Genomic DNA, 26,658 nt, shown 5'->3' with positions numbered 1-26,658 from the left:
CTAACATGGTGAAAACCCGTCTCTACTAAAAATAGAAAAATTAGCCAGGTGTGGTGGCACACCCCTGTAATCCCAGCTACTAGGGGGCTGAGGAAGGAGAACCGCTCGAACCCGGGAGGCAGAGGTTGCAGTGGTCTGAGATCACGCCATTGCACTCCAGCCTGAACAATAAGAGCGAAACTCTGTCTCCAAAAAAAAAAAAAACAAAACAAAACCAAAACATTATTGGTAGCATTTTCTTTTACTGACATGCATGTGTAGCATGTATTTGGCTAAATACACAGAAAAACTATTAGCACATTTTAAAATTGAATTTTGGATAGAGTGGTGACTGGACTTAGGAGAACACAGTGTTCCTATCACCTACGTCCATAAGTTTGAGAAATTTATGCTTAGCTTGAAAACGCTTTTTTTAAAAAACAAAAATCCTTCTAATCAATGTAGAAAACCTCTTGACATTGTTAGTTTATGGCAGTGATACTAATTACTATCATATATTGAGTATTATACGCAGGAAATGTGCTAAGCGTTGTACATACATTAGGCTCACTTAGTTCTAGAGGCTTATGTCTAAACAATATTTACTCATGAATTAGTTAATTGCTCGTAAGAGTTTCAGCTTTAGACAGGAAGTGCATTAGCGTTGGATCTGGGAATTGCTATCTTGGCTGTATAATGAAAATATTCAAATGTTAATGTATAATGGTGGATCTTGGGAAGAGAAATGGTCTTTACTAGCTTAGGCCAAAAAAGTGTGTACCATAGGAATAATTATGAATTTTTCAACTATATTACATATTTAGAGAAATGCTCTTCTCTGTGAGAAAACACCTTTTAAAATTGTGGCTTGGATAATTTATGATATGCTAAATATGTGTTTGATTTATTCCATTTCTAGCCATGTATTTCTTACGAATTCTGACTCACTGATTTACAAGATGAGATACGAAAAAGCATTATTCTTACATTAGGGAGTATCAAAGATGGGAGAAGGTGCCTGAGGGGAGTCAGCACTATCAGATCCCAACATGGGGACCACTGGCTATTTTGAATGTATGTGAGTTTTGTCAAATGCTTCTATGTCAGTTGATATTATCATATGATTTCTCTTCTTCAGCCTGTTTCTATGATTACACTAATTGATTTTTGAATCTTGAACTATCCTTGCTTAGAAGGGATAAATCACATTTGGTCATGACATGTACTTCTTGTTACACATTAATGGATTTAATATTTTGGGGGGAGTTTTGCCTCTAAGTTCATGAGAAATATTAATCTGTAGTTTTCTTTTTTTATATTGTGTTTGGTTTTAGCATCATGGTAAAACTAGTCTTATAAAATGAGTTGCGAAGTGTTTACCTCCTGTTCTATTTCCTGGAAAAGACCGTGCAAAACTAACAATTTTTTTTTTTATATACTGAATGTATGAAACTGATAACTTTTTTTTTTTTAAATGTTTGATAGAATTCTTCAGTGAAACCATGTGGGTCTGGAGATTCCCTTTTTGAAGTTTTAAAATTACAAATTCAACTTATTTAGTGGTTAAAGGACTATGCACATTATTTCATCCTGATTGATTTTTGGTACTTTTGAGGTTTTTGCTCCTGGTTTTATTTAAGGAAAAGATGAAAATAGTCAATGAGAGAATCACATAAAATATGAAGTTCTTACTAGTAATTTGAGAAGAAGTTGATAGAATGTAAAGTATTTTATACTCAGGATTTGACTATCAACTTGTTCATGAATTGAAACCATTGCTGAATGTGATGCTGAGGATTTTTTCCCCTTCTATAACCCTAAGTCTCTGATTTTATTGACTTTATATGCTACCAAAACCCCAAGATCCAAACAAATATTTCACTTAAAATCACACATAAATTCTACAAAATAAAAACCCTCCTTTGCCACTGAAGTAAAATTTTAGATACATGTTTGCTATTTTTACAGCTGTATTAATCAAATAAGGAAAACAGAAATTAAGAATTTTAGAGGCTGAGTGCAGTGGCTCATGCCTGTAATCCCAGCACTATGGGAGGCCAGGGAGGGCGGATTACCTGAGGTCAGGAGTTTGAGACCAGCCTGGCCAACATGGTGAAACCCCATTTGTACTGAAAATACAAAAAGTAGCCGGGTGTGGTGACGGGCAACTGTAATCCCAGCTACTTGGGAGGCTGAGGCAGGAGAATCGCTTCAACCCGAGAGGCAGAGGTTGCAGTGAGCCGAGACTGCACCACTGCACTCCGGCCTGGGCAACAGAGTGAGACTCCATCTCAAAGAAAAAAGACAAAAATTAAATACAGATAATTTGATGTAGGAAATTGAATATACAGATAATACAAAACTGAGAAACCAAAAGGTGATTACGAGGTAACCCAAAGATGAGTAACCACAGGAAAATAATTTTTCAGTCCAACCCAGAGCTGGAGAACAAAAGAAAAGATGTGTTTCAAAAACCTAGGCGCAGGGAGGAGCCCCTCATCATGCTGGCTTGTTCTGGCCCTGCAAGCTCAGAGCTCACGCTCAGAGCTCTGAGAGGCATCGTAGGGGCAGGCAGTGTCTAAACATACCGGATACCTATTTTTCAAATAGTGACTGCAGAACAAGAGGGATGATTCAAGCAGTAGATACATTTTGGAGAAGATTAACCAAGAAGAGCCACTGTTGAGTGAACATAAACCTGAAATCTTGTATTATAGAATTAACAGCGAAGGCTATACTAGATGAACAAGCTAGAATATTACAGACTAAAAGTGATACTGGCTGGGTGCAGTGGCTCACACCTGTAACCCCAGCACCTTGGGAGGCTGAGGCAGGCAGATCACTTGAGGTCGGGAGTTTGAGACCAGCAGACCACCATGGTGAAACCCTGTCTCTACTAAAAATACAAAAATTAGCCAGGCGTGGTGGTGAGCACTTGTAGTCCCAGCAGCTTGGGAGGCTGAGGCATGAGAATCATTTGAACCTAGGAGGCGGAGGTTGCAGTAAGCTGAGATCACACCACTGCACTCCAGCATAGGGCCCATCTATTGCATTTGCCAGATGGATAATTCAGTTTACTTTTGGGACAATACTGCAAGTACAAACAGCAGGATAATCACGCGTTCCAATGATGATGTGCACTTAAGGATACACGCATGTCCATTTTAGAAACTTAGCGTCTACATTTCCTTCCTTAGAGCATTTCCTTCGATTTCTTTGGGTTGTTTGGACTATAGAATTTCTTCTGTGTGGTCTTTATTTTATTGAGTGCAGCGGATACCTCTGTGCCTACAGCAGTAATACTCCAATTGAAATAAATCAAATTCACTTCACTTAGAATGCACCTGAGAAAAGTTAATCAAAAAAGCATAAAATCTTATTTTCTTTATAGTAAGTAAAATTTCAGATTGTGTTTGATACTTAACAGAAAGAAGTCCAGTTGTTTATACTGATGAGGAGGAAAAGCTGTCTTTTACCTTAAATATACCTGACCAATGTACAGCAGTGCTCCCCTTGCAAAGACAAACCAGACAATCTCCAATTAGAATGTGCCCAATTTCCACTTAAGAATCATTTTCCGGAAGTTGAGTGTCCTTGTCATAAACAGCATTCACACAGAATACCATCCTAACTTTCTCTTTGAATTGGAATCAAGTGCTGCTATCTGCTGATTGGAAACTAAAAGTGCATTTAGAGTACCATTTCAAAAGTGTCCATTATTAACTATCTCCTTAGAAAATAAAGCTTCTAAGTCAAGCATATTTTTAGTTTTGCATAGTGGAGTAAGTTTATCTTCACTGATTTGGGACTTTATAATGATTTTCCATTACAGAAATTCAGAATTATACAATTTAATGTGGTTTATGAAAATATCCAATTACCAACATCCTGAGTGGCTGTTAAATGACAGGGGAAAGAAAAGACAAATTCAATTCCAGGACCTACAAAAGCCCATCTGCGGATGGTGGATGTCTTAGTCTTTTCCATTTCAGTGCCTTTCATAATGCTTAGTACGCAGTAGGCACTCAAAAAATACATGTTCAGTGAACGAACAATCATACAGTGGGTAGCTTTGAATTTTTTCTCAGAGGGTCTAGGTGGCTCACACAAAAATGAGTGACATATGATGCAGGAGAACATGAAGGATTTTAATCAGAAGAAAATGGAGTAAGAAGAGATACAATTCAAAAAAATAAGATAGTTTGGAGGTGGTAAAATGGCCATCGGTAAATCCACAGATTTGGTTTCACATAGACTTACAGCACAGTGTATGACAAACAGTTGTACAATTTAACATGATGGAAATGTAAAATTTCTTGCACAATAACTGGAGGTTCCTTCATATTCCCATTAATACTAACTTCTTCTGAGTTTATGGACATTGCAAATAACATTAGTCAAAATACCCCAGAATCTTGCGGGTGGAAGAGCAGACTAGCTATATAATCACCCAGAATCAGAAGGAAAATGTTATAAAATAAAACGACCTTTCTTTCCTTCTGTATGTTTGTGTATTTTTCTTTGATCAATGCCCAAGAAGTAGCTGACTCCTCTTGCTATGTATTTCCATTTACTAAATAGACTTTAGTTCCAGCAATATCATTACCATTCTGTTTCTTTTCTCCTATCTCACGCTGTATGTTTGTTATAGATTGTAAATTCCCCACAGGGTATGATGGTCTTGAGTTTTCAGCCTTCTCTTCTACTTACGTTTTTGCATCAAGAGTCTCAATGTCAGTTGAGTCAAGTATTAACTAAAACTGTTATTAAAAAATCTTTATTATTCAGATTTTTACCTTATACTACAAAAACTGCACACTATCTGATATTGCTTGGATAACTACAGTCTAACACTGAAACACAGCTCCTTTTAAAAATATCATTTCTAAGGCCAGGCGCGGTGGCTCACGCCTGTAATCCCAGCACTTTGGGAGGCCGAGGCGGGTGGATCACGAGGTCAGGAGATCGAGACCATCCTGGCTAACACAGTGAAACATGTTCTCTACTAAAAATACAAAAAATTAGCCGGGCGTGCCGGCAGGTGCCTGTAGTCCTAGCTACTCAGGAGGCTGAGGCAGGAGAATGGCGTGAACCCGGGAGGCGGAGCTTGCAGTGAGCTGAGATCACGTCACTGCACTCCAGCCTGGGAGACAGCGAGACTCCGTCTCAAAAAAACACAAATATATACATGTGTGTGTATATATATATATATCATTTCTAGATCACCGCCCAGGAAATGTCTTGGACTGTAAGTATACACTGGATATGGTGTACTGCTCTGAACTGGAAACTGTAGGTTTCAGATGCCAGTTATCAACACTACGCTGCTCCTAGAGTTCCCCTACCCCCTGCTCCCTTCTGGTCCTCATCCTTGGTATTGCTGAGCCTATTCCCCTAGGACCAGCTCTGCTACAACCAGATACAGCGTCAGCCTCCACTCTGAGTTTGGCCAACCTCCTTCCTAGTACCATTGTTTCGGATTCACCATCACATTACTATCCCACTGCATTCTAGTAGTTACAAAGAACACAGCTTGGCATGATGCAACAACCTGTAGTTGTAGTGGCTGCCAAGGCAATGACAGTTGGCTTGTCTCAGAGTAACAGCAAGTCTTATTTTGGTTTGAGGCAGGCCCTGGAGTGACAAGACAACTGGAGGCATGTTGAAGCCATCATCCTTGGCTAGCTCAAACTACATCTTAGAGAACACCAGGAGTTTTATAAAGAACTGTATATGAAACTTAGCCAATTACATTTTCACAATTGTTTGATTCTATATATATTAAAAGAAATCAATGCATTTACTATTTCAAATTTTTGTTTTAGAAGCAATCTCACTCTGTAACCCAGGCTGGAGTGCAGTGGCACAATCATAGCTCACTGCAGCCTGGAACTCCTAGGTTCAAGAAATTTTCTCACCTCAGCCTCTGGAGTAGTTGGGCTTATAGGCGCGAGCCACCATGCCTGGCTCACTATTTTGGATTTTAATTTGGGACTCAAAATATAAGCATGTTGATGTTAGTCTTTGGCTGGTTTAAAACATGCCTTTGAAGACAATATGCCTGAGAGCTAATTTAGACACAAACTGTTTCTAAAGGCTTACTCTTTTATATTTCCACCCTTATATAATTATACCACTGTAGAGAAAGATCCCAGGAATAAGACCCCAAAGCATGCTACAAAAGTGGCATGATAGAGAAACTACCACTGTTTAAGGGGTGCAGGGTTTCCTTTTAAGGTGGTAAAAATGTTTTGGAATTAGATAGAAGTGGTGATTGCACATTGTGGATGTACTGAACGCCACTGAATTACACTTTAAAATGGTCATGTGAACTTCAACATGAGAAAGGTTTTTAAAAAAAGGAAAGAAAAAAGAAACTACCACCATTCTCACTGCTACCATAGAGCACTATAATCAAGGAATTTGACTTTTCTGCAGCCATTAACACCAGCACCGATGCCACTTCTATATCAGGAACTTGACCTGGCAACCATGAAAGGTCCTCTGAAAGCCAGATGATACATATGGCAAAACTCATGACAGCGTATGGGCAACTGAACAGAACTTGTGCTTCATGTTGCTGAGTGCAGATGTGGTTGCCAAGAGTTTAAGTTCTGAGAGACAGATCTTGGCATACTTTACCTTCCAGAGGATGCAGGCAAATTGGCTTTGCTAAAGCACCCAATGTCTGCTTATGATCATTATGCTCTTATCAATACTTCCCAGGTCTCCAGAATTAGGACACTCATTTGTTATTAAATTAGCTGTATATTTCTCCCAGGGATCATATTCTCATGAAGCATGATCAACCACTGACCGATTTAGCCATAGGACTATGCTATCCAAGAGAGGACCCAGTGATGCCACCGTTGGAGGTATCTACAAAATTAAATGGTTTTAGATCTATAATAGCATAGAGTTTTAAGGTCACACAAAGTATGTATAAAATCTGGCTTATGGAGTTTGGGAAGAATAGTGATTGGACTGCAGAAATTATTTATCTATCAGGTTTGGGGGAGGGGGAGTTGTAGGGATGGCAGTTAGTGAATATCAGCATGCTGACCTTTCCAAACAGGTGGTAAATGTCTTTCCACAGATCCTGCCCCTATGCTGGTCAGAGAGAAGTAAAGTAGGTGAATGTATTTTCCAATAATTATTATTAGCATAAATGGGGCAAACATGAAAATGAAAATCTAAAGAAACCCATTCAGCACAGCTTTCATGAGCTCCGTACCAACTCAAGATTTACAGAGAGGCTGAGCGCAGTGGTTCATGCCTGTAATCCCAACACTTTGGGAGCCCAAGGCGTGAGGATCACTTGAGCTCAGGAGTTCGAGACCAGCCTGGCCAACATGGTGAAACCCTGTCTCTACTAAAAATACAAAAATTAGCTGGTCATGGTGGCAGGCACCTGTAATCCCAGCTACTCGGAGGCTGAGGCAGGAGATTGCTTGAACCCAGGAAGCAGAGGTTGCAGTGAGCTGAGATCACACCTCTACACTGTGGAGCAGAGGAGCAAGATTCTGCCTCAAAAAAATAAATAAATAAAAAATAAAGATTTACAGTGTAGACCAAACCTGGGCAGTCTAGTTAGTTCCACTCACACATCTTTAAGCTCAGAGGCTCCTGAACGCATATGTGTTCTACCCAGAGGCCTCCAGTGTCCTTGACTGTTCACAGTGGAATAGAAGGAGGCATTATGGTATTTGGTTCTATCTCTTGTGCCTCCTGTTGACTGGATTCTCACTTAGAAATACAAGACTGACACAACCTAATGGATGGGCTGGGGTAAGATGCCAAGGAGAGTAATATAGGTGTGTCACTAACTAAATGGGCCAACCAAGCCCTGTGCCTCCTTCTTAAAATGGAGAGTCTATAGAGGGAGAAGTTTTCTCTGAGCGCCTCAGGAACGTTAAGCCTGTCATCTACAAACATATCTTTGGGGCTGAGATCTTGAACCTTATAATTGCTTAATAAGCCATTTACTGCCTGCCATTTGAAAAATAAGAAAGAAAAGGGCAGAAACCAATACCCCTAATGATACTTGGATAAGAACATACCCAATATAAAGCTCCAAAATAATCTCAAAACTAGAAAAGTAGTCTGGCCACATCATATTGTGGCACAAAACAGTAACACTCAAGCAGCCCTGGACTGGGCCAGTGAAATTTTACTGCTGACCCTTCCAAGTAGTCTAAATGGAAAGGGCTAGACAAGAGGGCAAAGTCAAGTTAATGGCAGCCTGATGTTGCATTGGACATACTGCCATTTCCTCAATTATGGACACCACATCAAAGACCAAGGGAATAAGGTGGAACTATGTTATTTAGTAAAACTCCAAAGGCCATGATTTTTCTGAACTGGAGATTCAAATGGTGAAATGTATTAGCAATGAACATTGGAAAGGAAACACTTTTTAAAAAAAAATTGTAAGTTATCAGAAAAAAAAAAAAGGAAATACTTAGTTTTAAGTCTAATAAAATATGCGTGGGATCTGTAAGCTGAAAACTACAAAACACCTATGCAAGAAATCAAAGGCAACCTATGTAAATGAAGATATACACTATGTTTGGCCGGGTACTGTGACTCACACCTGTAAATCCCAGCGCTTTGGGAGGCCAAGGCAGGTGTATCACTTGAGGTGGCGACACCTTGTCTCTACTAAAAATACAAAAATTAGTCAGATGTGATGGCGCTCACCTGTAATCCCAGCTACTGGGGAGGCTGAGGCAGAAGAATTGCTTGAACTCAGAGGCGGAGGTTGCAGTAATCCGAGATCACGCTACTGAACTCCAGCCTGGGTAACAGAGGAAGACTCTGTCCCCACCCCCGCAAAAAAAGATATATACCATGTTCATAAGTTGAAAAGCTCACTATTGTTAAATTCTCCTCAAATTGGTCTAGAAATGTAACACATCACAATCCAAATCTCAGAACTTTTTTAGATATTGATGTTAACATCCTTGCCCATCAACAGTGTCAGGAGCATCCACCTTACCAAATTGTAAGCGGAGTCTCCTTCGCTAAATCCTCAGCAGTCACCCATACAGGACATTCATGTATTAGATGTGAAATGACTATAGTCATCTGCTAAATTAATGCACAACATTAATAATGAAGTTTTATCAAGGCCTTCCATTCACAGGCATAAGAGATCTTACCAACTGACTTTGATGTTACCTGCCTGGATCTAACCCTAGAAACTAGATCCACATCCACGTTCACCAGAGAAAATCACTTGAGCCTTGCTCTAAGGGGCCACACTAAGTCCTATCTATCCGCTACCACTGCTGTAAAGTGCCAGAGCTTTCAGTCTTGGTTCCATGCTTCCCACTGCCAGAGACTTCACTTATTGCCTGGAACAGACAACGTTAGTGAAGCTCTCATTAACCACTGAAGTTTACTGTCGTCTTCCATGACATTCCCCATGAAATGGATCCAAAGATAAGCATTACACATGGATATCACTTCCTCGCATTAGCCAATTTTCAGGATTTCCACTAGTTATATGCTCACTGGGTAAGATTCTTAAAATTCAGATTTCACAAAGATTAATGGGTTTTCGATTTCGAGGTCATGGACTCATCCACCAAGTACCCTGGACATCAGGAATAGATCCTTCTTATCTTAAGTACTCTAAGAACCAGATTAGCAGATCTGTCTCTCCATTTGCTCTGCAACTGGTCTCAACTTTCCAGTTGGCCCTTTGGGCTGCTAAAAGCAGTTTATCTCACAACCTTTAGTCCTTTGTTTGCTACTCAAAGTGTGGCTCACAGACCAGCAGCATTAATACCACCAGGAAACTTGTTAGAAATGCAGAATCTCGGGCCCCACTCCAGACCTGCTGAACCAGAATCCTCATTTTCTCAAGACGTCCAGGTGATTCGCATCAGAAGCATCGCTTACAAAGATTTAACCTTACTTTCCATTGGTTAAGCGAGTCCTTATTAAGCCAGCCCTGATCCAAGAGCAACAATCAAGTTCAGCTGTGCACCGCAGCAAATGAGGCATCACCTGATGGTTCTTAATTGGTGGCTCTTTCTATTTGTTGCTTTTGTTTGTCACTGAGAGTTGGTTTTAAGATGAAAGGGATCTTCTTCTCCAAAGGAAGATTTGCCATACCAAAGCAGGAAAGGCAACGGTTTACCAAACAAAAAACCCCTAGGCCCTTTTATAAGCCTAATAATGTTTACCCAAACACAGAAACATCAGATGTTTGTTTCCTCCATGTTCCAAAATAATAGGCCAGAGTTAGAAAAGGGAATCCATAGGCAGGTAACTTTTTGTTAACACCGTGCAAATGGTGACCCTTGGACATATAACTCAACAAATTTTCCATGGCAGGCCCATGGATCCAACCCCATAGATAATTCCAGTATATCTGTCTTACATCTGCCACTATACAAGGTTTATTGTAACTGGATATAATGGCTTATATAAGTGAGTTAAGCACTTTTAATTACAACCATCCCCCGCAAAAAAACTGAATTTCCTGCCTCTGTTGATGTGTTCATGTTTTTCCTCCTCTAATCTGTAGAGAGGTAAATTACATAGATTTTCAGACATTAAAACATCCTCCTGTTCCTGGGATTCTCCTTTTGCTCAAAACAATATTTTTATGCACTGCTACATTCAATGTGCCAATATTTCTTTGGCAATTTTTCCATCTATGTTCATAAACAAGATTGGTCTATTAATATTTCATAGTCTTTGCTCAAGTGTAGCTTTGAGATTTTACTAACTTTTTGAAATGGGTTGGGTAGCTTTCTCCCATTTCAAAGTTTCTGTAAGATAGGAATTATCAGTTTCTTGATGTTTTGGTAACATTCATCTTTCAAAAATTGCCTTTTGGCGAGGTGGACTTGTGATTACTGATTTCATTTCCTTAGTGGTTGATTTAAATTGTCAAAATCTTAGATGGATCTTATACTGTTTTCCTAGAAATATATCCATTTCTTCTCCACTTACAAAATTTGTATCCTAAAGTTAATGGTACTCTTATGATTATTTTAAATCTCTATTGGTAGTTATGTCCTTTAAAAAAAAAATCTAAATACTGTTTATTTGGGCCTTTTCCTTTCCTGACTGGAGGTTTATCGGAAGGGTCCCTTCTGCTACAGCCTGCAAAGCCTCCATCAAGGGACACCCACCAGCTGGCTGCTGTTTACCTACCCCAGCTAACCCAGTGGGTATTAGTCTGTCCCCACACTGCTATAAAGAACTGCCTGAGACAGGGTAATTTATAATAAAAAGAGGATCGACTCACAGTTCCACATGGCTGGGGAAGCCTCCAGAAACTCACAATCATGGCGGAAGGCACCTCTTCACAGGGCAGCAGGAAGAATGAATGCAGGAGGAACTACCAAATACTTATAAAACCATTAGATCTCATGAGAATTCACTATCACGAGAACAGCATGGGGGAAACCACCCCCATGATCCAATTACTTTCATCTGGTCTCTCCCTTAACATGTGGAGATTATAATTCAAGATGAGATTTGTGCCGTGGGGACAGAAAGCCTAACCACTATCAGCGTGTTTGCTTGTTTACTTTCTATTTTAAACTTTAAAATAAACCTGTAACTTTAGCAGTGCTGTTTTGCTACTCCTCTTAAATTCTCTCATTTTCTTGTGTATTTCATCCTTTTGCTAGTTTTGCACTGGTTACTACTCAGTTTCTTTGTTGTACTGAGTCATTTTTAAGTATCATTTTGAGAATGGAGAAAAAAAAGTTCATTATTCCTTATGTATTTACTGAGCACACAATTGTCATAGAAGGCAAAAATAATTTAGGTAAACAGGGTAAAGTAAGTCCCCGGCAGAAAACTTTCCTTTTAACAAACAGCAGCTCAAAAATAGCTCCCTTTTTAACCTCATGCAGTTAACCCCAGTAAAACAGTGGCCCTTAATAAGCACATTCCTTTCCCTTTAGGGGCGCTAAGATAAGGAAGCTAAAAGCAGACTAGGGGGGATGCCTGCAGCTGCAAGATGTATGGGAACAGACACAGAAACTCTCCCTTCCAGATAAGCAGGACAAAGAAACACAGACTAAGAGTCTAAGAGCCTACGTGGTCAGGGACTGGGATAAGAGCTGATAAAAAGCTCTGCTCTGCACAGATAGCACACCTGGTCCCAACTAAAGCGTCCTCGGGCCCTAGGAGGATAAGACATCCCCTCCTCACGAGCTCCCTCCTCGCTAGCCCATTTATAAAAAGCCTGACATTTTTACTACAACTTGGCAACCTGCTCCGGACCCCTCTCTGTAACAGAGAGCTGTTCTTTCCTTTTGCCTGTTAAACTGCTCCAAACTGTGTGTCTGCAACCTCCATCTCCTTGGCTGTGAGACCAAGAACCTTGGTATTTACCCCAGATGAGGCAGCTTCACAATTACAGGTGCCTACTACATACTGGGCATTATGGAGATACTGAGAGTAGAGTACAGTTTTGGACAAATAATTTCACACCATACTGTATTTTCATGCAATACTGTAACTGTAGAACTGTGTATTAAGTGTTTTCATACAGTACTATAACTGTTACATTCTGAATCCCATAATGAGAGACATCTAAGTACAAAACCATGGCAAGAATACTGTGGCTTTTTATATTTGAGTCAAACTTAAAAGTGTCCTGGCTTCATAAACTCTTTCCAAAAAAAACCTCCTCAGCATTTTTAACTTATAAGTAGATGGCAACATTTTAATCAAAACAACAAAATTTCTGATATTATCTGTGACAAATGCAGGAAGTGTACTTCCACTCTCAAAAAACACCCTGAATGAACACAACTCTCACGTGGAAGTTTATTTTACTGGGGTGAAACTATATTTTTGCTAAATAATCTCTAATTTAACAAAGTAAAAGATAGCTGTCACAATTCTCAATATAAACAACAGCTTTTCCAAGTCAACCAAAAAGAGTAGAGTTTTGCACCAAAAACTGACAATCTTGTCTTTTGCTATTAAAAACCTACGGTTAGCAATTGCTAAAGAACTGTGGAGACTTTAGAAAGAGGGGGGTGGTACATATGTTCAATTCTTTTTTCCAAACATGTCAATAGAACAGAAGGCGCAGTACTTTATGAATGCCAGAACTAAGCAAACTAGTGATTTGCTTTTTTTAACATGGAAAAAATCCTTCACACAGTATTAATTATATTATTTTCCAAGTGCATTGGGTTTGACTGTAAGAAAATAAATTATTGGGGCCAAAAATTAATCAGACATGATTAAAAGTTCCTCCAGCAAAAGTCATGTTTGCAAACTACCTAACTCAACCATGATTACCCATATGTAGAAACTTCACACTTACATCACAATTAAAGACATAAACTGAAATTGGTTGGCTGTTTTTGGGCTTCCTCTGATTAATCATTCACAGGGCAACAGTGTGACCTTAAAACTAACAGTTTCCCCAGCTCTTTACCTCTGGAGTTCTGTTATGGAACTTGTTGGCTTCAACAATGAAGGGAAATTGTAGTGCCTATATCCCATCAGTTAGAAATAGGATAGGAATTTACAGGAGTTTAGTTCTGCCATTCAACTGGTACAAGCAGAGGGTAGTAATGCTGGTTAAATTAAGACTTTTTTTTTTTTTTAACAGTTATACTGTGGAAAGTTATTCAAATTTCAAATTTATTTACAGTGTTTGAAAAGCACACAACAGAAGATGTTCATTTATGCAACAAGTCAATCATCTGTGGTATGTATGGAAAATAAAAATCTAAGGTAAGTCAAACATACAAACTCTACCTCTCGCTTTCTCCATTAGAATATACACATTGGAAATCTAAGTTCCAAACAGTTCCTCTCTACTGAAGATAGTGAAATTTAGTGCAAGCCCCCTAACTATCAATTTTTTGGATGCTTACAAAATGTTGAGCCTTGATGGTGGAAGAGGATTCTATTTAAAAGAGATGATCATATTTTTAAAAGGCTAAATTGACTCAGTTTATTTTCAAAATAAGGGTTGATCCATGTTTTCAGTTTATTGTCGTACAGAAAACATTTTATAAAATAATAAGGTAGACTTCCACTTCAACATATTTACGTAAAAACATCACAGTGCAAGAAAGTGATCACAATTAAGCATGAAGACATCAAAAGTCAGCCAGTATTTTAACTACAGAGCAGAATATTCTTGCTGTCCCTTCCTAGAAAATGTTGGCACATTCATTAACTGCTCAGGTTACAAAAATCACTTCGTGTCCAATTCTTGTCCTTCAATATATTTTCATAACTACACTGTGTTACATTAATGCTGGTGGACAAAATAGCTCCTGTAAAATCTAAAAACCTTTCAGGTAGCACAAGGATTTAAAACCAACTAGGAGAAAGCTCTCCCAGAATATTTTTTATGTAATTTTCTGTCCATTACCACAATAAGAGTAAAAAGCTGTTTTACCTTAAAAATAAGCTAAAGGAAAATAATTTCATTTTTCCTTTAAAACATTTCTTAGCTTTTAAATAGAGAGAAAAAGTTTTAATTTTCTTGAGGGAGGAGAATATTTCGTAAGTAAAAACATCAAATGTTGTACAAATGTTTCATTTAGGAAACAAATACTTAGATTCAAAGGATTCTAAAACATTTCATCATTATAAGAAAAGTGTAATTTAAAGCTAAAAAATTGTAATACATCAAACTAATATCAATTACTCATTAACATGTTCTTTTGTTTTTCGCAAAATCCACAATTAAGGAATAGTGGGTTAGGTGAGACATTTTCCCCAACATTTGGTCAGATTAGCTAAGAAGCTCTGGGCAAAGGATGCCTCCTCTGAATCAGGATCTTGGCCTCTTAAATGAGGGCACTGGACTAACTGCCTATTCACTAACTGCTTCTAATCCACATATTTACCACAATTGTTCATCTTACATAATCCTTCCAAGGATGAAGTGTTTCAACTCAATGAATTTTCCAGACAAAGCTCTCCCGTTTAAGTGGCAAAACTCTTCTTTAAACTTTAAAATTTTTACTTTAAAATGTTATGTCCAATGTATTTTCCTGCCACCTTAAAAGATGTTGAGGGGTAACTAACAACAAGTCTCTAAATGACACAGTCTCCTGGACTTGCCAGCTGATGACAGGATCTGCAGATACATCTCAGGGTCTGCTCCGACTCTGAGAAACTCTGGGCCACATTGAGTGAGAAAGACAATAATACCACCTACACTGCATCGCTTTGTTTCAAAGACCAACAGAGTTATAATATATCAAAGTGTTTGTAAAGTACAAATTACCATACGAATGCAAAGGACTGCTCTAATAAACCTAAGCAAACTTCTCCCTGATAACGAAATCTGGATAGTTTTAGAAAATACATGTTGTTTGTCAAGACTTGTGCAATAGGCCACACGTGGTGGCTCACGCCTGTAATCCCAGCACTTTCAGACTCAGGCAGGAGGATTTCTTGAGCTCAGGAGTTCAACACTAGCCTGGGAACATACCGAGACCTCATCTCTACAAGAAATAAAAAAAATTAGCTGGGTGTGGTAATGCACAACTGTAGTTTCAGCTATATAGGAGGCTGAGGTAGAAGGATTACTTGAGCCCAGAAGATTAAGGCTGCAGTGAGCCTTGATCATGCCACTGCACTCCATCCTGGGCAAAAGAGCGAGACCCTGTCTTAAGAAAAAAAAAAAAAAAGAAAAAGAGAAAGAAAAAAACTTGAGCAATGATGGCTCTGATGCTTTGGTTACCTGGCATTTTGTTCTTCTGCTTCTAATTATGCTTCTAATTGCACCAGGTATGGGATTCAGTTTCTGTCTTCTCGAGTCTATAAATCTGGCTTTAAATAGGTGGAAACCAAAACCTACAGATCTATTACTTTAGTAAATGCTGTGTCATCACTACTTACTTTGAAAGAGTGGTTCCCAACCTAGGGTAGGCATCAGACTCACCTAGGAAGCATTTTTAAAAGTGAGATTTCTAGGCTCTAGTCCTAGGGATTCTGATTCAGTATATCTGGAGTAGGACGCAGAAAAACTCTATTTTTTTCCAAAAGCTTTCTAGGTAATCTCAACAAGCAATCAGTTCAGTTTTGGAGACATATTACTTTGCCCTCAATTTCTTCTCTATTTTAGTAGCTGCTAGTATGTTTGTTTTCAGTATAAAAATCTCCCCTTGCATTAATCACAAGTACATTTAGAACAGACAGCCCATGATTTTGGCATAGATCCACAGAGAGATAGTCATTACACTTCTTTACAATAAAATTTAAAAATGATGAATTAACCTCATAGCTAAGACAATGCACATAGACGCCGAATGGTGGCTGGTTCTGTGATTACAGAGCAACTGTTTTCTGCTTTACTTGTAGTCAGTCACTGACAAACATGAAGACCATATTACTACTGAATAAAGATGGCAGAACTCCTCCAAATAACAGGAAGATGGCTAACCAGCTAATCACTATTATTTAGAAAATGTTTCTACCAAACAAAGTATTTCTTAAAAAAAAAACTAGTTTCCTATAGAAACCCAAAGATTTCCACACTTCTGAAGTCTACCACAAAGCAAAAAGTTGACCAAAACTACAGTTGTTTAAAACTATGTTCAATTACTGTGAAATATAAGTGTAAAATAGGTGTGATTTCATCCTTTAGGAGGTTTCATGGGCACAAATGGAATTCAGTTTCCATTTATTCTACTCAAATAGTTTTGTGAAAACGACAAATGAAGTATTTGGTATAATATAGTTCTGAACACCATACCTTCCAAATTTAATACAAAAGCCACATTTGGATTTTCCAGATGTCCCAAGTGTGTCTAGGCACTGCGGAACGTCGTCATGTCTTTGGGTTCTCTGCTGGGGACGCACCAGTCATCAGCCTCGTGGTTGGTGTTGTAATGCTTCCAGGCAGCTTTGTTATACACTGGGAGTCTTTCTATTGAGTCTGTTGACAAAGCCTGAAAAAAAAAAAAAAAAAAAAAAAAACCTAAGACCTATTAAGTCTGGCATTTTTTAGAATTCATTATTTGAGAAAATAGAGAATGGTAAAAAGGTTATGACAAATTAGATAACATTCTATTAGTATCTTATTAATCCTTATACCACCTAACTATACTTTTAAATGGTATGTACATTTGAAACATCTTATTTATTAAATCTATGGCACTGACTGACGTGCAGGTTGACTGAGTTTGTTGCTTACAGTAGTTCCCAGCCATCCTGGAAGCTGCTGTATTGAAATTTTACACAAAACATGACCCAGACCAGAGTTGGCAAACTGAAGAAGTTGGTTAAATGTAAAAACATACAAATCGATATATGTATCTTAATATATGTATATAAATTTAATGAACTCTATTTTAATTATTTACTAGAAGAAATAGTTTTTTTTTTTTTCCAGTATAGTCACTGTGTTTAAAAAAACTCATCACAATCCAGGCACAGTGGCTTATGCCTATAATCCCAGTGCTTTGGGAGGCTTACACAGGAAGACTGCTTGAGCCCAGGAGTTGGAGACCAGCCTAGCAACATAGCAAGATCCTGTCTCTACACAAAATAAAAGTATCAGCTAGACATGGTGGCACATGAGTGTAGTCCTAACTACTTGGGAGACCGACAGAGGAGGATCACTTGAAGCCCAGGGGTTCAAGGCTGTAGTGAACTGTGATTGTACCACTGTACTCTGGCCTGGCAACACAGCAAGACATTGTCTCTATAAATACATAAAAATTTTAAAACTCATTATAACATTATTAATAAATATAAATCTATGTCTAAGGCATCTTGGCTTTTTTGTGAACATTTCTTGGCCCTGGGTTTGAACCTGTGTCTTCTGCAGCCTCCAATTTCAGTCACTGTGCACAAGATTGCTGCATCATGCATTATTTCATGTTTTCAATATATTATTACCATTAATTCTCCATTGTATTTCCTGAAAGTCACTGGAACCCGAGGTAAACTACGTTTCTGGTTATCTTCTTCAAGTTAGGATTTTTCAGTAGTATTTCCACCCCAGGCCAAAGGCATTTCCTAAGATGCAGAACATCCTGAACCAGAAAATCTCATTCTGATAATGCTAAAGTCTTTTTTTTTTTTTTTTTGAGACAGAGTCTCGCTCTGTCTCCCAGGCTGGAGTGCAGTGGCGCGATCCCCACTCACTGCAAGCTCCGCCCCCGGGTTCACGCCATTCTCCTGCCTCAGCCTGCCGTGTAGCTGGGACTACAGGCACCTGCCACTGCGCCCGGCTAATTTTTTATATTTTTAGTGGAGACAGGGTTTCACAGTGTGAGCCAGGATGGTCTCGATCTCCTGACCTCGTGATCCGCCCGCCTCGGCCTCCCAAAGTGCTGGGATTACAGGCGTGAGCCACCGCGCCCGGCACTAAAGTCTTTGATGTTGACAATTTTAATGATTCTCTAAGACTTCTTGTCTTCTATTTTCTCTAAGGTAGAACTAAAAACCTTTCACCTCCATATTCTCTCTAAATATTCCAGAATTTCTTGATCTATAGGCTAGATCAAGCTTGTCCAATCCATGGCCCACAAGGCCGCATGCAGCCCAAGAAGGCTTTGAATGAAGTTCAACACATTTGTAAACTTTCTTAAAACATTATGAGATTTTTTTTTTTTGTAATTTTTTTTTAAGTTCATCAGCTATCGTTAGTGTATTTTATGTGTGGCCCAAAACAGTTGTTCTTCCAATATGGCCCAGGGAAGCCATAAGATTGGACATTCCTGGGCTAGATCAAAATGTTATATTTCGTCATAAAAATACTGCATTGGGCCAGGCACAGTGTCCACGCCTGTAATCCCAGCACTTTGGGAGGCCAAGGCAAGTGATCACCTGAGGTCAGGAGTTCAAGATCAGCCTGGCCAACATGGTGAAACCCCATCTTTACTAAAAATACAAAAATTAGGCGCCTGTAGTCCCAGCTACTTGGGAGGCTGAGGCAGAACAGCTTGAACCCGGGAGGCGGAGGCTGCAGTAAGCCAGGATCATACCACAGCACTCCAGCTTAGGTGACAGAGCAAGACTCTGTCCAAAAAAAAAAAAAAAATTGCATTGATGTTGCCCTTTTTCCTCAAAATTGACATGGTTAAAAAAACAAACAAAAAATACCACCTGGAAAGAATTTAGTCTTTTCAGATTTTTCCAATATAAATTCTTCAACATTTTCTATAAAATAGATGCCATCTAGTGGCCAGAACAAGAAACTAGAGTCACTAAATCAGGCATGAACAGTCACCAGTTAGCCGAAGAAGGGGAACGATGGAACCTAGTGTTTTTCCAACCATGTAAAAATGTATGGATCCCTCCTTAATGCATTGAACACTCCAGGCAAGCAAACTAAGTGCTTCTGTGTCCATCGGGTAAGCTATATGCTTACCAAGAGTCACTTGTGCTTGTTCCCAAATCTGTTTGTACAGTTCTGTCATAATTACAAAATCTATTACATTAGCAAAGAATAAAAAAGGGAATGTTTCTTTGAAAACTAAGATGAATGTTTTGGAAAGACTCCTGAAGGAAAGTCACATAAAACTTGCCGTCAAATCAGTCAGGAGGTATCTGTAAAGGACAGCATAGAAGTCCAAAAAGAGTATGCACTTGTTTTTTTAAAGAAACTAAAATGATGCACTGTCAGTACAGCTTTTGCAAAAAAAGACAATGTGACACTCCAAACTGCAGACCCATATACAAAGAAAAGGCCTTGGCAGTACATCAAAAGTTTGGTATATCAATGTTCATTCATGTGTTTTACATTAAAATTAAACTTGTATGATATATAACTTATGATTCTCTAATTTAACCCAATTTTTTTCCTATTAATAGCCAGAGTCCTGATCACTCCAGGATACAAATCTCTTTCCCCATAGTTGAGGGGATCATCTATCAAAATTGGTGAGAACCCAGGCAAAAAACCATAATCTTTTTTCTATGTAAACAGCATGTGGTAGAGTTAAATTTCATTACAGTTAAGTATGGGCATCTATTCTTATCATCAAAAGAAATATTAAATCAAGAAGACTACAGCTATTACCTTAATGTAGATAACTGCATCTGTCCCGTAACCCTCTAGGGAATACAACTTCAAGTCTCCTTGGAAGTATTGTGCGTAAAGACGTGATATGGGCAATCCATAACCAAAACCAGCCTATTTGATGAGAAAAACAAAATTCTATTCAGAGAGCCACACACTGTAATACTTTTCTAATTAAGATAGATGCCACTGAGGACCCTCGGGCTTTCAGAGCCTATATCTGAGAGATGCATTATATTTAATATAATTAATATTTAAGCATTAATAATGATTAAACTGAAGTTTACTCGAGTACTGTATCAGCTAACTTCCCTCTGGTCATTTAAAACTCTTTATTCTTTCTATAAAAAGACTTGTGGTTGGTCTGGAAAAAGCATATTGCTTTTCCTTGCTGCCTGCTTGATCGTATTGTGTTCGGAATTGGTTCCTTCCGGTGGGTTCTTGGTCTACGGACTTCTCCAGGAGAGGGGAGAAGAGCTGCATAAGTGGCTGGCAGAGGCAGGGAGAGTGACAAAGAGACAAAGAGAGTCAGAAAGAGACAAAGAAGTCAAAGAGAGAGATAGTAGCAAAGAAAAAACAGTGTACCCTATTCATTTACAAGCCAGGGTAAATTTAAAACCTGTAATTGATAATTGAAGGTCTTCTCTGTAACCCTATAATACTCCAATACCACCTTGTTGTCCATGTAAACAAGGGCATAGCCTGAAAGCACTGAGGCCACTGACAACCCATAGCTTTCCTATCAAAAATCCTTAACCCAGCAGGTTTCCTAACAGGGGATCTAAATCTGAAGGTCCAACCACACAAAGGAGGAACTCCCTTCAGGACAGGACGATAGATGTTTCCTCCCAGGCATTAAGGGAAAAAGACACAATGGGTATTCAGTAAGTGATAAGGAAACTCTTGTAGAAGCAGAGTTAGGAAAATTGCCTAATATTCGGTCTGCTCAAATGTGAGCGCTTAAGGTAGTTACAGAATCAGGAAGGAGCCATCTATACCAATTTTAAGTTAATATGGACTGAAGAAGATCTTATTAATAGCAAAGAATAATTGAAATCCCAAACTTACAAGGTTTTCAATAAAAGTAAAATTTGCTAAAAGCTAACAGTGTAACATATATTATCCTAACTTCTAATCTCATGGAAATCAGACCCTATCAGTGCCCCTCAAAGCTCAAGTCCCTCAGCGCAGGGCCATACAACCATACCCCTACTTACAGGGTTAAAAATGGCCACTGCTACAGGAACCGGAATATCCAGTTTATCTACTTCATTAACCTACTACCACAAACACTCAAAGGATTTCTCAGACAGTTAGCAAGAAATAACAAAATCTATCCTTACTCTACATCCCAAATACTCTCTTTAGCGGCAGTGACTCTCCAAAACCGCCAAGGCCTAGACCTCACTGCTGAGAACGGAGGACTCTGCATCTTCTTAGGGGAAGAGTGTTGTTTTTACACTAACCAGTCAGGCATAGAACGAGATGTCACCCAGTGTTTACAGGAAAAGTATTCTGAAATCAGACAATGCCTTTCAAACTCTCACATCAACCTCTGGCATTGGGCAACATGGCTTCTCCCCTTTCTAGGTCCTGTGACAGCCATCTTGCTATTACTCACCTTCAGGCCCTGTATTTTTAACTTCCTTGTCAAATTTGTTTCCTCTAGAATCAAGGCCATCAAGCTACAGATGGTCTTACAAATGGAACCCCAAATGAGCTCAACTAACAACTTCTACCGAGGACCCCTGGACTCACCCACTGGCCCTTTCACTGGCCTAAAGAGTTCCCCTCTGGAGGCCACTACACTGCAGGGCCCCTTCTTCGTCCCTGTCCAGCAGGAAGTAGCTACAGCGGTCATTGCCCAATTCCCAACAGCAGTTGCAGTGTCCTGTTTAGAGGGGGGATTGAGAGGTGAAGCTGGCTGGGCTTCTGGGTCCACTGATGGAATTACCCCATGTGCTATCACCATCCGAAAGTAGGCTGCCGTGTTCCTACTACAATCCCTGTCAGGGTTGGAGGGCAGACCTGAAAGACAGGGTGAAAGTAAACCCTTCCAGCACGGGCGGTGGCAAAAAGTGGCTGGCTTGTTAAAGATTCGGAAAGATCAAAACTGAGTGAAGGATGAGAAGGAGGTCTGGAAGAGAGACGTGTGGATGTTCCTCTCTGGACTTACAGTGTAAAGCTAGCCTATCCATGCAAAGACCCACCAGAAGGTATCCACAGGGAAGAAGCCTTCAGTAACCAGGTGGACAAGAAAGCCACTCCTGTGGGCATCTGCTGGCCTTTTGCCAGCTACCCTACTGCCTGCTGACTGGGACCATCTACAAAGTGACGTCAGCAGAAAGGAGGCTCTGCAAGAAATTAGTAACAGTCTTAGCTTTGTTACGGGCATGCAGATGGATGGGGGAGCCTGTTCAGGTCAAGCCTCCTGTTTTCTTAAAAATTCACATACATTTTATATCCTAAAACAACAAACACTTACATGGCATTTACCATGAGCCAGGCACTATAAAGAGCATTTTCACATATATCAACTCACTGAATTCTCACAATAACTCCATTTTTCTAACCGGGGAAACTGTGGCATTCAGAGGTCAATAATTTCCCCAAGGCTGCACATCTAAGATGCAGCAGTATCAGAAATGGAACCAAAGAGTTTAGATCCAGAGTCTGGACTAGCTCACTATGCCACTCTCTACAAAAATTCTACAGTATTTGTTTACTACAAAAACAGCAGCTCCCGTCTCTCCCTCTACTTTTTAGCATAAAACTAGACTTATGAAAAGATGCTGTTTCTTATTTGACATTGTCTGTCTGCCCCTTGACATATGGATGCCAACTCTTAGAAGCCATGTATCTCAACTGGACAAGGACATTATTAGAGCAAGCATTTCAACTATAGTACAAGCCACAGAATTTGTGGTATGCATCTGGTAAAACTGAGAGGTGAAGTCGGCTGGGCTTCTGGATCGGGTGGGGACTTGGGGAACTTTTCTGTTTAGCTAAGGATTGTAAATGTACCAATCAGCACTCTGTCTAGCTAATCCGGTGGGGACCTGGAGAACTTTTATGACTAGCTAAAGGATTGTAAATGCACCAATCAGCACTCTGTCAAAATGAGCCAATCAGCTCCCTGTAAAACAGACCAATCAGCTCTCTGTAAAATGGATCAATTAGCTCTCTGTAAAATGGACCAATCGGCAGGATGTGGGTGGGGCCAAATAAGGGAATAAAAGCAAGCCACCCAAGCCAGCAACAGCAACCCACTTGGGTCCCCTTCTACGCTGTGGAAGCTTTGTTCTTTGCTCTTCACAATAAATCTTGCTGCTGCTCACTCTCTGGGTCCGCACAACCTTTATGAGCTGTAACACTCACGGCACAGGTCTGCAGCTTCACTCCTGAAGCCAGCGAGACCATGAACCCACCAGGAGAACAAACAACTTCAGACGCACTGCCTTTATGAGCTGTAACACTCACCACGAAGGTCTGCAGCTTCACTGCTAAAGCCAGTGAGACCACAAACCCACTGGGAGGAAGAAACTCCAGACACATCTGAACATCTGAATAAACAACCTCTGGACACACCAACTTTAAGAACTGTAACACTCACCACGAGGGTCTGCGACTTCACTCTTAAAGTCAGTGAGACCAAGAACCCACCAATTCTGGACACAAAACTATCAGAATAAAGTCCTAGTAACTTCCTAGGAAGGGGTCTAAAATAGATCTATCTTGTACTATATCCCATCATGTTACAGCATAATTCTACTGGAAATGTCAGAGAGGTTTCCAAGCCAAGAAGAATAGAGCTCTTCTAGAATTACAGACAAAATTTTGGCAACATACTTTCTGTGGGGAAGTTAGAACATAAAGATAAGGATGGAATCAATTCAAAAGTTGATCCTATTAAACCTGAAAATAGGTGGAACTAAGATTAATAAAAACACCATCAAAGAAATTATAATTTAAGACTTCAGGTTGGTGATTGAACAGATTAGAATTTTAGTCTTATTTTTTAGTCTAGGATATGAGATCATTCTAATGACAAATACTTGAGAAAAAAGTAAACACTAAAAAGTAATTCAGTGTTGACCAAATACTGCTAAAACCAGTAATTTATTCCCCACATTAGAAATAATGTGGTTAACCACATTTTGAAAAATGGTTTTACACAGGAAAACTACTGCTATATCATGATCAAATGTTGTAACAAGAACTCCAGATCTCTGTCTTGTGCCCATTTCAGTTGGAAGAAAAAAAAGTGTTCTGAAGGTTGTTTAAATGTAGGGGAAAGTGTGCATTTCTAAGAGCTTCCTTCTTCCTTGTGGAGTACCCTACATGATGGCTTAACTTACAGCTAGAGCATGTGGAAGGCAATTGACAGAAACACACTTCACTATTTCTTGATAACATACCAGGGGCACCGCGCGGGAAGTCTCAACACGAGGTCTCGGTGCAGTTGAATACATGTAGTTGAAGAGTCTGTCAATTTTCCTCAAAGGAACACCACCTCCTCGGTCACTCATCTAAGATAAGAAAAGGATCATGCTCTATGCCCAAGTCCTCAAAACAGCAAAATATCAACACATACTCATAGCATCACAGTTTAACTGCTGGTGGGAGAGTGCTGCGTTTTTTGTTTTTGTTTTTTCTTTTTTGAGATGGAGCTTCGCTCTGTCACCCAGGCTGGAGTGCGGAGGCGCGATCTCGGCTCACTACAACCTCTGCCTCCCAGGTTCATGCCATTCTCCTGCCTCAGCCTCCCGAGTAGCTGGGACTACAGTCGCCTGCCACCACACCCAGCTAATTTTTTTGTTTTTGTTTTTTTTAGTAGAGACAGGGTTTCACCATGTTAGCCAGGATGGTCTTGATTTCCTGACCTCATGATCCACCCGCCTCGGCCTCCCAAAGTGCTGGGATCACAGGCATGAACCACCACACCTGGCCTGAGCGCTGCTTTTGAAAATGAATACAACACAATCCAAGTTGCCAATATAAGCATTTCCCTCGCTGCTGAACCCAACCCAACTCCTCTAATATGTGAAATTCTAATAATAAACTCCATCATAATACTGCTGTGGCTTTGTATATTGCCGGGAGTCTCATTAACAGTGCATTATAGCACAGAACTGGACACAAGTTAACGCTATCTTGTATGTAACTATAATTTGTTATTCTTTTCTGGTGGGCGGCGTGGTGACTAGAATCAAACATGCACACCTGTAATCCAGCACACTTTGGGAGGCAGAGGCAGGTGAATCACTTGAAGTCAGGAGTTCAAGACCAGTTTGGCCGACACAGCGAAATCCCATCTCTACTAAAAATATAACAATTAGCCAGGTGTGGTGGCACATGCCTGTAGTCCCAGCTACTTGGGAGGCTGAGGCAGAAGAATTGCTTGAACCCAGGAGATGGAGGTCACAGTGAGCCAAGATTGCACCACTGTACTCTAGCCTGGGCTACAGAGCAAGACTCCTTCTCAAAATAAATAAATAAATAAATAAAATAAAAATAATAAAAATGCAAGTATTAGGCTGGGCATGGTGATCCATGCTTGTAATCTCAGCACTTTGGGAGACTGAGACAAGAGAATCACTTGAAGCCAGGAGTTTGAGATCAGCCTGCACAACAGAGTTAAGACCCCATTGCTACAAAAAATTTTCTAAAATTAGCTGGGCATGGTGGCATACAATTGTGATCCCAGCTACTTGGGAGGGTGAGGAAAGAGGATCACTTGAGCCCAGGAGGTGGAGGCTATAATAAGCTATGACTGCACTACTGCACTCCAGTCTGGGTGACAGAGTGAGCTACTGTCTCTAATTAAAAGAAAAAAAAAAAAAGAAAAAATGCATATATTGGCTGGGTGTGGTGGCTCACACATATAATCCCAACACTTTGGGAGGCCACAACAGGGGGATCACTTGGGCCGAGCCGTTCCAGACCAGCCTGTGCAATATAGTGAAGCTCCATCTCTACAAAAAAAACAAAACAAAACAAAAACAAAAACAAAAAAACTTTAAAATTAGCCAGATGTGGTAGTGCATGCCTGTAATCCCAACTATTTAGGAGGCTGAGGCAGGAGGATTACTTGAGCCCAGGACTTCGAGGCTGTAGTGAGCTATGATCTCACCACTGTACTCCAACCTGGGTGACAGAATAAAACCCTGCCTCTATTAAAAAAAAAAAAATGCATGTACCTTTCACACAACAATAATCACTTCCAAAAATTTATCCTAATAAGCAGAAAAGCATGCAAAGCATGTATGAGAACATCCATCATAGCTCTATGCAGAATACCTAAAACTAGGGGATTAGTTAAAAGAAAGTACATTCTAAAATAGGATACTGTTAACCATTAATTAGATATTATACAGAACTCTATATGCTGGCTTAAGAGATATTGTTAAGCAGGAAAAAAAAAACCAGTTACAAAGAAGCATTTATAATACTTTGTAAAAATTCTATTATAAAAAGGTCTGAAATGATATATAATTTTATTGTCTGTAGAATGAGTAATTTTCTCTTCTTGTTTGAGGTTTTCAGTTTCTGAATTTTCTTCACAATTACTTTAACAGGAAAAAAACAGTATAATTTTCATTTTCAGGGAGGAAAAAACAGAACCGCTACTTTGTGTTTACATCTACAAGCAATTTTACAGCCTAGAACCCCAGAACACTTTCTGATGT

The 26,658-nt window shown here is 39.6% G+C and overlaps 1 protein-coding gene across 12 annotated transcripts in view; it reads right to left on the bottom strand.

The window, feature by feature from the left end:
- The window catches only part of PDK1 (pyruvate dehydrogenase kinase 1), a 119,930-nt gene that overhangs the window by 65,784 nt on the left and 27,488 nt on the right, over positions 1-26,658 (bottom strand). For 7 of the 12 annotated variants that reach the window (XR_012094224.1, XR_012094225.1, XR_012094228.1 and 4 more), the window contains 3 exons: positions 24,388-24,498; positions 19,970-20,083; positions 16,694-16,889 (listed from right to left, as the gene is read on the bottom strand). Coding sequence is in view for 5 of the 12 variants with exons in the window: in XM_073019818.1 (XP_072875919.1) it covers positions 16,749-16,889; positions 19,970-20,083; positions 24,388-24,498 (366 nt within the window). In the remaining 7 variants the exon portion in view is untranslated. Of the gene's footprint in view, positions 1-4,106; positions 16,890-19,969; positions 20,084-24,387; positions 24,499-26,658 lie in introns of those variants that run through there. The other 5 variants (XM_073019818.1, XM_007965365.3, XM_073019820.1 and 2 more) reach the window with 2 other exon arrangements.

Source organism: Chlorocebus sabaeus, chromosome 10 (assembly GCF_047675955.1).
Source record: "Chlorocebus sabaeus isolate Y175 chromosome 10, mChlSab1.0.hap1, whole genome shotgun sequence".
Lineage (NCBI taxonomy): Eukaryota > Metazoa > Chordata > Mammalia > Primates > Cercopithecidae > Chlorocebus > Chlorocebus sabaeus.
The sequence above is the reverse complement of the archived record's forward strand: the minus strand, read 5'-3'. Positions and strand labels throughout refer to the sequence as shown.